The 14,125-nt window shown below is 56.2% G+C and overlaps 1 protein-coding gene across 3 annotated transcripts in view; it reads left to right on the top strand.

Moving 5' to 3' along the window:
- The window catches only part of LOC137300009 (tonsoku-like protein), a 343,926-nt gene extending 331,627 nt beyond the window's left edge, over positions 1-12,299 (top strand). For all 3 annotated transcript variants that reach the window (XM_067969102.1, XM_067969095.1, XM_067969111.1), the window contains 3 exons: positions 4,617-4,690; positions 7,747-7,880; positions 9,600-12,299. In XM_067969102.1, coding sequence (XP_067825203.1) covers positions 4,617-4,690; positions 7,747-7,880; positions 9,600-9,670 — 279 coding nt within the window. In that variant the 3' untranslated portion in view covers positions 9,671-12,299. The remainder of the gene's footprint in view (positions 1-4,616; positions 4,691-7,746; positions 7,881-9,599) is intronic.
- The last annotated feature ends 1,826 nt before the right edge of the window (positions 12,300-14,125 follow it).

The following is a 14,125-nucleotide window of genomic DNA, read 5'->3' as shown; positions in this document are numbered from 1 at the left end:
GGGTCCCCCAGGGGTCGGTAATAGGCCTATTGATTTTCTCGTTACATATAAATGACCTGGACTCGGTTATAGGGAGTACAATTTCGAAGTTTGCGGATGATACAAAACTTGGCAATGTGGTAAATAGTGAGGAGGATAGTAACAGACTTCAGGAAAACTTAGACAGAGTGGTGAACTGGGCAGACAGATGGCGGATGCAATTTAATGTGGATAAGTGTGAAGTGATGCACTTTGGGAGGAACAACACGGAGGGGCAGTATCATCCAAATGGGACTATTTTGAGGGGGTGCAAGAGCAGAGGGACCAGGGGGGCATATTCAGAAACCATTGATGGTGACAGGGCAGGTTAATAAGGTGGTTGAGAAAGTGAATGGGATACTAGGCTTTGTAAATAGGGGCACTGAATACAAAAACAAGGAAGTCACGCTAAACCTTTACAAATCACTGGTTGGGCCTCAGCTGGAGTATTGTTTACAATTCTGGGCACCGCACTTTAGGAAGGATGTCAAGGCCTTGGAGAGGGTGCAGAGGAGGTTTACCGGGATACCCGGGATGAGGGACTTCAGTTATGTGGAGAGATTGGAGAAGGTGAGATTGTTCTCCTTCGAGCAGAGAAGGTTAAGGGGAGACCTTATGGAGGTAGTCAAAATTATGAGGGGTTTTGACAGGAGCAAATAGGGACAAATTGTTTCCTCTGGCAAATGGATCGGCAACCAGAGGTCATGGATTTAAAATAATTGGCAAAAGAACTAGAGCGGAAATGAGGAGAAATTTTTTCACTCAGAGGGTTGTTGAGATCTGGAACTCACGTCCTGAAAGGGTGCTGGAAGCAGATTCCATAGGAACTTTCAAAAGGCAATTGGACATGTACTTGAGGACTAATTTTCAGGGTTATGGGGAAAGAGCTGAGGTGTGGGTCAAAATTGGACAGCTCTTTCAAAGAGCCGGTACAGGCACGAGGGGCTGAATGGCCTCCTTCTGTGCTGTGAGATTCTATGAATGCTGCTTTGTGACATCAGACAGAGAGGTTCTGACCCCATAGGGAGGGTCAGTCACACCTCACTTACCTCAGCCTCTCATCTCCACGTTTCATCAATAATGGGAGAGCGTTTACATGTCTTGGCAGCAGAATTAGCCAATTGAACTTGCACTGCCTGAAAGGGCGGAGGAAGCAGATTCAGTGGTGACTTTCAAAATGGAATTGGATAAATACTTGAATGGAATAAATTTGCAGGGCTACGGGGAATGAGCAGGGCAATGGGATAAATTGGATAGCTCTTTCAAAGAGCTGGCACAGACAGTATGGGCCGAATGGCCTGCTCCTGTGGTGTACCTACCATGATACTATGATTGTGATTTGCAACACAAGGTCTGGCAATGCATTGGCACACTGGGGAATCTGGTGTGGAATCAGAATGGAATTTATTAAAGACCGAAAAATTACCGGGAAGTCGGAATCACTTTGATTCCCCACAACTGTGAAATGTGCCTAAAACCGACCCCTCGTCCCGGGGTCACCGACCCCTCGTCCCGGGGTCACCGACCCCTCGTCACCGTCACCGACCCCTCGTCACCGTCACCGACCCCTCGTCCCGGGGTCACCGACCCCTCGTCACCGTCACCGACCCCTCGTCCCGGGGTCACCGACCCCTCGTCACCGTCACCGACCCCTCGTCACCGTCACCAACCCCTCGTCCCGGAGTCACCGACCCCTCGTCACCGTCACCGACCCCTCGTCACCGTCACCGACCCCTCGTCCCGGGGTCACCGACCCCTCGTCCCGGAGTCACCGACCCCTCGTCCCAGGGTCACGGACCCCTCGTCCCAGGGTCACCGACCCCTCGTCCCGGAGTCACCGACCCCTCGTCACCGTCACCGACCCCTCGTCCCAGGGTCACCGACCCCTCGTCCCAGGGTCACCGACCCCTCGTCCCAGGGTCACCGACCCCTCGTCCCAGGGTCACCGACCCCTCGTCACCGTCACCAACCCCTCGTCCCAGGGTCACCGACCCCACGTCACCGTCACCGACCCCTCGTCCCGGGGTCACCGACCCCTCGTCCCAGGGTCACCGACCCCACGTCACCGTCACCGACCCCTCGTCCCGGGGTCACCGACCCCTCGTCCCGGGGTCACCGACCCCACGTCACCGTCACCGACCCCACGTCACCGTCACCGACCCCTCGTCCCGGGGTCACCGACCCCTCATCCCAGAGTCACCGACCCCACATCACCGTCACCGACCCCTCGTCCCGGGGTCACCGACCCCACGTCACCGTCACCGACCCCTCGTCCCGGGGTCACCGACCCCACGTCACCGTCACCGACCCCTCGTCCCAGAGTCACCGACCCCTCGTCCCAGGGTCACCGACCCCTCGTCACCGTCACCGACCCCTCGTCCCAGGGTCACCGACCCCTCGTCCCAGAGTCACCGACCCCTCGTCACCGTCACCGACCCCTCGTCCCGGGGTCACCGACCCCACGTCACCATCACCGACCCCTCGTCCCGGGGTCACCGACCCCACATCCCAGGGTCACCGACCCCTCGTCCCAGAGTCACCGACCCCTTGTCACCGTCACCGACCCCTCGTCCCGGGGTCACCGACCCCTCGTCCCAGAGTCACCGACCCCTTGTCACCGTCACCGACCCCTCGTCCCGGGGTCACCGACCCCTCGTCCCAGAGTCACCGACCCCTTGTCACCGTCACCGACCCCTCGTCCCAGGGTCACCGACCCCTCGTCCCAGGGTCACCGACCCCTCGTCCCAGAGTCACCGACCCCTCGTCACCGTCACCGACCCCTCGTCCCGGGGTCACCGACCCCACGTCACCATCACCGACCCCTCGTCCCGGGGTTACCGACCCCACATCCCAGGGTCACCGACCCCTCGTCCCAGAGTCACCGACCCCTTGTCACCGTCACCGGCCCCTCGGCACCGTCACCGACCCCACGTCCCAGGGTCACCGACCCCTCGTCACCGTCACCGACCCCACGTCACCGTCACCGACCCCTCGTCCCAGGGTCACCGACCCCTCGTCCCAGGGTCACCGACCCCTCGGCACCATCACCGACCCCACGTCCCAGGGTCACCGACCCCTCGTCACCGTCACCGACCCCTCGTCACCGTCACTGACCTCTCGTCACCGTCACCGACCCCACGTCCCAGGGTCACCGACCCCTCGTCACCGTCACCGACCCCTCGTCACCGTCACTGACCTCTCGTCACCGTCACCGACCCCACGTCCCAGGGTCACCGACCCCTCGTCCCAGAGTCACCGACCCCACGTCACCGTCACCGACCCCTCGTCCCGGAGTCACCGACCCCTCGTCCCAGGGTCACCGACCCCTCGTCCCGGAGTCACCGACCCCTCGTCACCGTCACCGACCCCTCGTCCCGGAGTCACCGACCCCTCGTCACCGTCACCGACCCCACGTCCCAGGGTCACCGACCCCTCGTCACCGTCACCGACCCCTCGTCACCGTCACCGACCCCACGTCCCAGGGTCACCGACCCCTCGTCACCGTCACCGACCCCTCGTCCCGGGGTCACCGACCCCTCGTCACCGTCACCGACCCCTCGTCCCGGAGTCACCGACCCCTCGTCACCGTCACCGACCCCTCGGCACCGTCACCGACCCCACGTCCCAGGGTCACCGACCCCTCGTCACCGTCACCGACCCCTCGTCACCGTCACCGACCCCTCGTCACCGTCACCGACCCCACGTCCCAGGGTCACCGACCCCTCGTCCCAGGGTCACCGACCCCTCGTCACCGTCACCGACCCCTCGTCCCGGAGTCACCGACCCCTCGTCACCGTCACCGACCCCACGTCACCGTCACCGACCCCACGTCCCAGGGTCACCGACCCCTCGTCACCGTCACCGACCCCTCGTCCCGGAGTCACCGACCCCTCGTCACCGTCACCGACCCCTCGTCACCGTCACCGACCCCACGTCACCGTCACCGACCCCACGTCCCAGGATCACCCACCCCTCGACCCAGGGTCACCGACCCCTCGGCACCATCACCGACCCCACGTCCCAGGGTCACCGACCCCTCGTCACCGTCACCGACCCCTCGTCACCGTCACCGACCCCTCGTCCCAGAGTCACCGACCCCTCGTCCCAGGGTCACCGACCCCACGTCACCGTCACCGACCCCTCGTCCCAGGGTCACCGACCCCACGTCACCGTCACCGACCCCACGTCCCAGGGTCACCGACCCCACGTCACCGTCACCGACCCCACGTCACCGTCACCGACCCCTCGTCCCGGAGTCACCGACCCCTCGTCACCGTCACCGACCCCTCGGCACCGTCACCGACCCCTCGTCCCGGGGTCACCGACCCCTCGACCCGCAGCACGGACTGACACCATCATTGTCGGTCACTCAATGATCACGACAGTCGCTGGTTTTATCTCGGCACTGAAGCCAACAGGTCACCTGCCGGCCACTGCCCCACAAAATGGGGTACGGGCCTCGTGACGGACAGCGGGAGGTGGCAGATTGTTGAAGAAGACCGTCTGGTGCCATGTTGATCTCTCTCTCTCTATCCTCACTCCTCAGTGACGGTACATTGCCGTGTTTTACTGATCAGAATATTCCTTCCCCGCTCCAGGCCGGCTGCACGATGACTCACCTCAATCTTTCCAAAAACTCTTTGACAGATGTCTCCATCAGGGATTTTGCCAGGTAACTCCTTCTGATCTTCAAAGTTTTGGCATAATTCTTCAGAAACTTTTAATATTCTATCCGAGTTGTTCTGTTGTAAAATTGCTGTAACAGTAAATCCTGTCCTTTCACAAACTGATCAAAACACGACTGAGTTCCAACCGGGCTCTCCTGATCTGAAACTCCCACAATCCAGGGAGATATCTGGACAATCATTGAGTTCTTCGAACAGCCATTCAAGTATTTTTGAAGTGTAGTCACTGTTGTATTGTGGGAAATGCAGCAGTCAATTTGCGCACAGCAAGATCCCACAAACAGCAATGTGATAATGACCAGATAATCTGTTTTTAGTGATGTTGGTTGAGGGATAAATATTGGCCCCAGGACACCGGGGAGAACTCCCCCTGCTCTTCTTCGAAATAGTGTCCGTGGGATCTTTTACATCCACCTGACAGGCCAGTTAGAGCCTGGTGTAACGTCACATCCAAAAGACGGCACCTCTGACAGTGCAGCGCTCCCTCAGTACTGACCCCTCTGACAGTGCAGCACTCCCTCAATACTGACCCTCCGACAGTGCAGCACTCCCTCAGTACTGCCCCTCCGACAGTGCAGCGCTCCCTCAGTACTGACCCTCCGACAGTGCAGCGCTCCCTCAGTACTGACCCTCCGACAGTGCAGCGCTCCCTCAGTACTGACCCTCCGACAGTGCAGCGCTCCCTCAGTACTGACCCTCCGACAGTGCAGCGCTCCCTCAGTACTGACCCTCCGACAGTGCAGCGCTCCCTCAGTACTGACCCTCCGAAAGTGCGGCGCTCCCTCAGTACTGACCCTCCGACAGTGCGGCGCTCCCTCAGTACTGACCCTCCGACAGTGCAGCGCTCCCTCAGTACTGACCCTCCGACAGTGCAGCGCTCCCTCAGTACTGACCCTCCGACAGTGCGGCGCTCCCTCAGTACTGACCCTCCGACAGTGCGGCGCTCCCTCAGTACTGACCCTCCGACAGTGCAGCGCTCCCTCAGTACTGACCCTCCGACAGTGCAGCGCTCCCTCAGTACTGACCCTCCGACAGTGCAGCGCTCCCTCAGTACTGACCCTCCGACAGTGCTGCTCTCCCTCAGTACTGACCTTCCGACAGTGCAGCGCTCTCTCAGTACTGACCCTCCGACAGTGCGGCGCTCCCTCAGTACTGACCTTCCGACAGTGCAGCGCTCTCTCAGCACTGTGCTGGAGCGTCAGCCTAAATGATATGATCAAGTCCCTGGAGTGGAGCTCAAACCCACGACCTTCTGAGTCAGACGAGAGTGCGACCCACTGAGCCACGGCTGGCCGCTGTCGATCCAAATGTTGATGAATATTTGGATTGTCTGATGGCTCAGTGGGTAAATTAACCATTTGATATGGTTCTGAGCAGTACAGAAAAGGATGATCACAAGTTGTATCTCTGCTTTTGTGCTGATTTATCAGATCCCAGCTAGAACAGCTCTTGGGCTGCGATGACTAGACTGAGTGCCCAGACTAGTGAGGCTCAAATCAGCCAGAGTTCCTGCTCCTGATCACTATCCTGCTGGAAAGTGAGTGTGTCTGGATACCATCCAAAACTCTGCTGCCCGTATCCTAACTCGCACCAAGTCCCGTTCACCCATCACCCCCCGTGCTCGCTGACCTACATTGGCTCCCGGTCCGGGAACACCTCAATTTTAAAATTCTCATCCTTGTTTTCAAATCCCTCCATGGCCCTCGCCCCTCCCAATCTCTGTAACCTCCTCCAGCCCTACAACCCTCCGAGATCTCTGCACTCCTCCAATTCTTGCCTCTTGCACATCCCTGATTTTAATCGCTCCACCATTGGCGGCCGTGCCTTCAGCTGCCTGGGCCCTAAGCTCTGGAATTCCCTCCCTAAACCTCTCCCTCCTCCTTTAAGACGCTCCTTAAAACCTCCCTCTTCACCTGTCCTAATATCTCCATGTGGCTCGGCGTCAAATTTTGTTTGATAATCGCTCCTGTCAAGTGCCTTGGGACGTTTTACTGTGTTAAAGTTGCTATATAAATGCAAGTAGTTGGAGTTGCGGCTGGGTGAGGACGGTATCAGGCTCAGCTGTGAAATCGTTCACTACCCAGGCTCACCCCTGAAGAGTATGCCAGTTGGGTGAATCCCAGAGAGCTGGCAGTGCCCATGGGACCGTAACCCCAGCAGGAGTTTGGTGAATCCCAGAGAGCTGGCAGTGCCCATGGGACCGTAACCCCAGCAGGAGTTTGGTGAATCCCAGAGAGCTGCCAGTGCCCATGGGACCATAATCCCAGCAGGAGTTTGGTGAATCCCAGAGAGCTGGCAGTGCCCATGGGACCGTAACCCCAGCAGGAGTTTGGTGAATCCCAGAGAGCTGGCACTGCCCATGGGACCATAATCCCAGCAGGAGTTTGGTGAATCCCAGAGAGCTGGCAGTGCCCATGGGACCATAATCCCAGCAGGAGTTTGGTGAATCCCAGAGAGCTGGCACTGCCCATGGGACCGTAATCCCAGCAGGAGTTTGGTGAATCCCAGAGAGCTGGCAGTGCCCATGGGACCATAATCCCAGCAGGAGTTTGGTGAATCCCAGAGAGCTGGCACTGCCCATGGGACCGTAATCCCAGCAGGAGTTTGGTGAATCCCAGAGAGCTGGCAGTGCCCATGGGACCATAATCCCAGCAGGAGTTTGGTGAATCCCAGAGAGCTGGCAGTGCCCATGGGACCATAATCCCAGCAGGAGTTTGGTGAATCCCAGAGAGCTGGCACTGCCCATGGGACCATAATCCCAGCAGGAGTTTGGTGAATCCCAGAGAGCTGCCAGTGCCCATGGGACCGTAATCCCAGCAGGAGTTTGGTGAATCCCAGAGAGCTGGCAGTGCCCATGGGACCGTAACCCCAGCAGGAGTTTGGTGAATCCCAGAGAGCTGGCAGTGCCCATGGGACCATAATCCCAGCAGGAGTTGGGATCAGGCGGAGAGAAAGATAAATATTTCTAACTACATAGGCTGCTGGGCGAGCAGAGAGAGTCGAACTATGGAACTCACGGTGCATATTCCCCTTTTCCCTGTAGGTGTCTGCCATCGTTCCCATCACTGGCATTTCTTGACTTATCGGGGAATCCTGGAATCGGTTCCGTCGGGCTGGAGTTGCTCCTGGCAGCTTTTGGCGAGAGGGATTCCTGGATGGATGTCCTTGATTTATCAGGTCAGTTGGGAATGCCAGTATGTTAGGGCTCCGATTATTTTAAGTCAAGCAGTGAAGTGGGTGAGGGCCGTGTTGCAGGACAGCCGAGGGTCGCCAACTCTGGTTGGACGTGTTCCTGGAGGTTTCATCACATGACCTCCCACCTCCCCGTCCCACCATTGGTCGTTGACACGTCCATCATCGCGGTGCCCTGCCTTCCTGAGCCAATCGGAAAGCCAACAGTCTCTTTGTTACCCGATTGGAAGGTTCTCGACTGTCAGTCAAACAGGACACTGCTGCCAGCAACCTGGGAGAAAAATCAGAGGGGCATTGGAAAAAGACTCTGTGTTTTGTTTTCATTTTCTTTGAACACTTCAATTTATTAGTTATAAAAACATTCAGCATCAGAGAGAGCCGTGTGGCCCTCGTATCTCTGCTGTAGCCCCTTTAACAGCCTCTAACTTGCTCTTAAAGGCCTGCAGCAGAGACTCAGGGCAACGCTCCCCTGCCAAGTGTCCGACAGGCCAAGCACCTCGGATGTTATTCAAATCAGTTGGGAATTCCTGACTCTATATTGAGCCAAACCGGCCCTGTGACCCGCCAGTGAGGCTGAGCAGGGGCCGCCAGCTCGCTGAAGCCTGAGTTTGCCGAACTCGCACAGTCGGGGTTCAGATACTTGGCTGGAGAGACAACTGGTCAGAAGGTGGAAACTCCAGAATATTTCCTCCTGTGGTTTACGTTATGTAGGGGGTGAAAAGAGAGAGGATGGGGGAAAGAAAAGAGGGAAGGGAGAGAGAGGAGGAGAGGGGCTGGGGGGGGTGCGAGAGTGGGAGGAAGGTGGGATGGGGAAGAAAGAGGGAACATAGGAACAGGAGGAGGCCATTCAGCCCCTCGTGCCTGCCCCGCCATTTGATAAGATCATGGCTGATCTGTGATCTAACTCCATATACCTGCCTTTGGCCCATATCCCTTAATACCTTTGGTTGCCAAAAAGCTATCTATCTCACATTTAAATTTAGCAATTGAGCTAGTATCAGTTGCCGTTTGCGGAAGAGAGTTCCAAACTTCTACCACCCTTTGTGTGTGGAAATGTTTTCTAATCTCGCTCCTGAAAGGTCTGGCTCTAATTTTTAGACTGTGCCCCCTACTCCTAGAATCCCCAACCAGCGGAAATAGTTTCTCTCTATCCACCCTATCCGTTCCCCTTAATATCTTATAAACTTCGATCAGATCACCCCTTAACCTTCGAAACTCCAGAGAATACGACCCCAATTTGTGTAATCTCTCCTCGTAACTTAACCCTTGAAGTCCGGGTATCATTCTAGTAAACCTACGCTGCACTCCCTCCAAGGCCAATATGTCCTTCCGAAGGTGCGGTGCCCAGAACTGCTCACAGTACTCCAGGTGCGGTCTAACCAGGGTTTTGTATAGCTGCAGCATAACTTCTGCCCCCTTGTACTCCAGTCCTCTAGATATAAAGGCCAGCATTCCATTAGCCTTATTGATTATAGGGGTGAGAGGGATGGGGAGAGAGAGGGGGAAAGAAGGTTGGGTGGGGGGGAGAGAGCAGAAGAGGGAGAGTGGAGAGAGAAAGAGGGGGAGTGAGAGAGGGCGAGGGAGAGAAGGGGACATAAGGTGGGGCAGGGGCAAGAGAGGGGAGAGAGAGAGCAGAAGAGGCAGAGTGGGGGAGAGGGGAAGAGAGAGGGTGAGACAGATTGAATATTTTTATATATTTTCCAGGCTGCTCAATCAGTCAGCACGATATGAAATCAGACACTGCGAATTGGAACCTGGGTGATCTCCGTCTGTGAGTCACGAGAATCGGCAAATACGACGGGAAAAGAATCAGAATCCCTAAAAAATCACCAGAACGCAACTCCGCCAGAACGCAACTCCGCCAGAACTCAACTCCGCCAGAACGTAACTCCGCCAGAACGCAACTCCGCCAGAACGCAACTCCGCCAGAACTCAACTCCAGCAGAACGTAACTCCGCCAGAACGCAACTCCGCCAGAACGTAACTCCGCCAGAACGCAACTCCGCCAGAACGTAACTCCGCCAGAACGCAACTCCGCCAGAACGCAACTCCGCCAGAACGCAACTCCGCCAGAACGTAACTCCGCCAGAACTCAACTCCGCCAGAACGTAACTCCGCCGGAACACAACTCCGCCAGAACGTAACTCCGCCAGAACGTAACTCCGCCAGAACGCAACTCCGCCAGAACGCAACTCCGCCAGAACGCAACTCCGCCAGAACGTAACTCCGCCAGAACGCAACTCCGCCAGAACGCAACTCCGCCAGAACGCAACTCCGCCAGAACGCAACTCCGCCAGAACGTAACTCCGCCAGAACGCAACTCCGCCAGAACGTAACTCCGCCAGAACGCAACTCCGCCAGAACGTAACTCCGCCGGAACACAACTCCGCCGGAACATACAGGAGTCGGGATCAACAAGGATCCTTTTAGTCATGAGGGGTGGAGGGATTAAAATTTCCCCATGGGGTTCTCCCGATCGTCCACTGAAGTTACGGAGGGAGATCAGAATCCCCCACCCACTACGGTCACTTGGGAACTCCCGGAATTAAGATATTCGTGTTACATATCCCACTGGCTCCACTTACTGTGACTTTGAGTGAGAATTAACTTGCACAGTTTAGAGTCACTGTGTATTTACAGGGCCTGGGTGAACCCGCTGGGTCCAGGATGCCCACGACTACCCTCTCTACCCCGCTTACAGCAGCATTCTGCAGCTCTGATGCCAAACGCTTGCGTGCAAGAGTTTTTGCCTCTAACCTGTCTCGCCTCCTGCCCTGTCCCTCGCTGGAGTAAGGATCAGTGAGAGCTGGGTGCCTGACCAGTGCCTCACGCCTCACTCGGGACAATGAGTGCCGTCATGGAGGAGGGGGCAGAGCTGAAGCCCCCGGTCCCGTCCTCACCCAGTGCACCCGGGCATTGTCCAGCAGGCTGACCACTGGGTGGTGGTCATCGTGGAAACCCAGACTGACTTTCCCCATCGCTAACCCCCCCACCCCCCCCCCCCGGGGCACTAAGGCTACTTGTAGCACCTCGATGGTGTCACCCATGGCTCAGGGGGCAGCACTTGCTTCCGAGTCAGAAAGTCGTGGGTTCGAGTCCCACTCGAGACTTGAGCACAAAATCTAGGCCGACACTCCCAGTGCAGTACCGAGGGAGTACTGTCGGAGGGTCAGTACTGAGGGAGTACTGCACTGTCGGAGGGTCAGTACTGAGGGAGTACTGCACTGTCGGAGGGTCAGTACTGAGGGAGTACTGCACTGTCGGAGGGTCAGTACTGAGGGAGCGCTGCACTGTCAGAGGGTCAGTACTGAGGGAGCGCCGCACTGTCGGAGGGTCAGTACCGAGGGAGTACTGCAGTGTCGGAGGGTCAGTACCGAGGGAGTACTGCACTGTCGGAGGGTCAGTACCGAGGGAGTACTGCAGTGTCGGAGGGTCAGTACCGAGGGAGTACTGCAGTGTCGGAGGGTCAGTACCGAGGGAGTACTGCAGTGTCGGAGGGTCAGTACAGAGGGAGCGCCGCACTGTCGGAGGGTCAGTACCGAGGGAGTACTGCACTGTCGGAGGGTCAGTACCGAGAGAGTACTGCAGTGTCGGAGGGTCAGTACCGAGGGAGTACTGCAGTGTCGGAGGGTCAGTACTGAGGGAGCGCTGCACTGTCGGAGGTGCCGTCTTTCGAATGAGATGTTAAACCGAGGCCCCATTTACCCTCTCAGGTGGATGTAAAAGATCCCACGGCCACTATTTGAAGAAGAGCAGGGGGAGTTCTCCCCCAGTGTCCTGGGGCCAATATTTATCCCTCAACCAACATCACTAAAAACAGACGATCGGGTCATTTATCTCTTTGCTGTTTGTGGGATCTTGCTGTGCGCAAATCCGCTGCCGCGTTCCCTACATTACAACAGTGACTACACTTCAAAAGTACTTCATTGGCTGTAAAGCGCTTTGGGACGTCCTGAGGTTGTGAAAGGTGCTGGAGAAATGCAGGTCTTTCTCTCGTTTGATGTCCCTTTGCTGACTCATCAATGCTGCATCGAGCTGGGCCATTCGGCTCAGTGCCACATCATGCATTTACCCACATGCCTTTGGAGGACATTACTTTTTGGTCCCAACTTTTCCACGGACTCTGGTCGTCCTGCAGTATATCGCAGATTAACTTCCTACTTCATTCATCCTTCGCATGGCAGAGAGGGAACGAACAGATTATATACCTGAAAATAATTTCAATTATTCTGCTAGATCCTTCTTCTCAATGCAGTTACATTTTACAAACACTGAGGGACTGATGGAGAATCTGGGCATTTTTATCCAGACGTGTCTTATTAGCTTTAATGTACTTGTAGGATTTTTCTATTGAATATATAAACGTCACGTGTATTCACGTCTTTCAATAAAGAGTTAAAGTCACCGGCTAAATCTGTTCTCTGAAGCTTCGAGCTGCCCATCCTGTACGTAGCTCGTGGACACACACTCACACACACACTCGGTGCAAACACACTCACACACACACCCACACACACTCGGTGCAAACACACACACACCCACACACGTGTGCGAACACACGCACGCACACAGACACACCCACACACATTACTTTTATGGGTATGTTTCCCTTTGGTAGTTTTTCAGCTGTGTTGGGTACAGTAGTGTTGTCACCAGCATTTCAGCAAGCCGTACGACATTGGGTATCTGAGTGTTTGTACAGTGTCCAACTCACACTGTGGAAGAACCCCCAACAGCACTTATTATTACTGAGAAAAGGGGGCTTGAGGAGGGAAAAACCAAGTTATTTGGATCTTAAGCAAGTTTTGTAAAATAGTAAGTGGCAATTAACATTCATGCCAGACAAGTGCCAGGCAATGACCATCTCCAACAAGAGAGAGTCTAACCACCTCCCCTTGACATTCAACGGCATTACCATCACCGAATCCCCCACCATCAACATCCTGGGGGTCACCATTGACCAGAAACTTAACTGGACCAGCCACATAAATACTGTGGCTACAAGAGCAGGTCAGAGGCTGGGTATTCTGCGGCGAGTGACTCACCTCCTGACTCCCCAAAGCCTTTCCACCATCTACAAGGCACAAGTCAGGAGTGTGATGGAATACTCTCCACTTGCCTGGATGAGTGCAGCTCCAACAACACTCAAGAAGCTCGAGACCATCCAGGACAAAGCAGCCCGCTTGATTGGCACCCCATTCACAACCCTAAACATTCACTCCCTTCACCACCGGCGCACAGTGGCTGCAGTGTGTACCATCCACAGGATGCACTGCAGCAACTCACCAAGTCAAGAGTAGAATGGGCCTATACTCTCGAGTTTAGAAGAATGAGAGGTGATCTCATTGAAATATATAAGATTCTGAGTGGGCTTGACAGGGTAGATGCTGAGAGGTTGTTTCCCCTGGCTGGAGAGTCTAGAACTAGGGGGCATGGTCTCAGGATAAGGGGTCGGACATTCAAGACTGAGATGAGGAGGAATTTCTTCACTCAGAGGGTGGTGAATCTTTGTAGGAATTCTCTACCCCAGAGGGCTGTGGATGCTGAGTCATTGAATATATTCAAGGCTGAGATAGACAGATTTTTGAACTCTAAGGGAATCAAGGGATATGGGGATTGGACGGGAAAGTGGAGTTGAGGTCGAAGATCAGCCGTGATCTGATTGAATGGTGGAGCAGGCTCGAGGGGCCGAATGGCCTACTCCTGCTCCTATTTCTTATGTTATTGTTCGACAATACTTCGCAAACCTGGAGGGGGGAAGGGGAAGAGCAGGTGGGGAGGGGTAGAGTGGGTAGGGAAGGGGGAGGAGGGGGAGGATGGGAGGGAGGGGGAAAGTGGGTGGGTGGGGGAGAGTGGGGAGTAAGAGCTGGTTGGGGAGGGGGTGGGGAGGGGTGACTGGTGGGGGAGGGGGAGAGTGGTAGGGGAGGGTGAAAGTGAGAGCGGGTGGGCAAGGGGGGTAGTGGGGGGGGGTAGAGCAGGTGGGGGAGGAGGAGAGTGGGAGGGAGGGGGAGAATAGGAGGGAAAGAGTGGGTAGGGGAGGGAGGGAGTAGAACGGGTGGGGGGTGGGGAAAGAGTGGGTGGGTAAGGGATGGGGAAAAGCGGGTGGAGGAGGGGTAGAGTGGGGGAGTAAGAGCTGGTGGTGGGGGGGGAGTGGGCAGGGGTGAGAGTGGTGGGGAGAGTGGGAGGGGAAAAATGAGTGGGGAAGAGTGGGAGAGTAGGGCAGGGGGAGA

This window comes from Heptranchias perlo, chromosome 2, assembly GCF_035084215.1.
Source record: "Heptranchias perlo isolate sHepPer1 chromosome 2, sHepPer1.hap1, whole genome shotgun sequence".
Taxonomy (NCBI): Eukaryota; Metazoa; Chordata; class Chondrichthyes; order Hexanchiformes; family Hexanchidae; genus Heptranchias; species Heptranchias perlo.
This window is presented reverse-complemented; position numbering and strand designations above follow the sequence as displayed.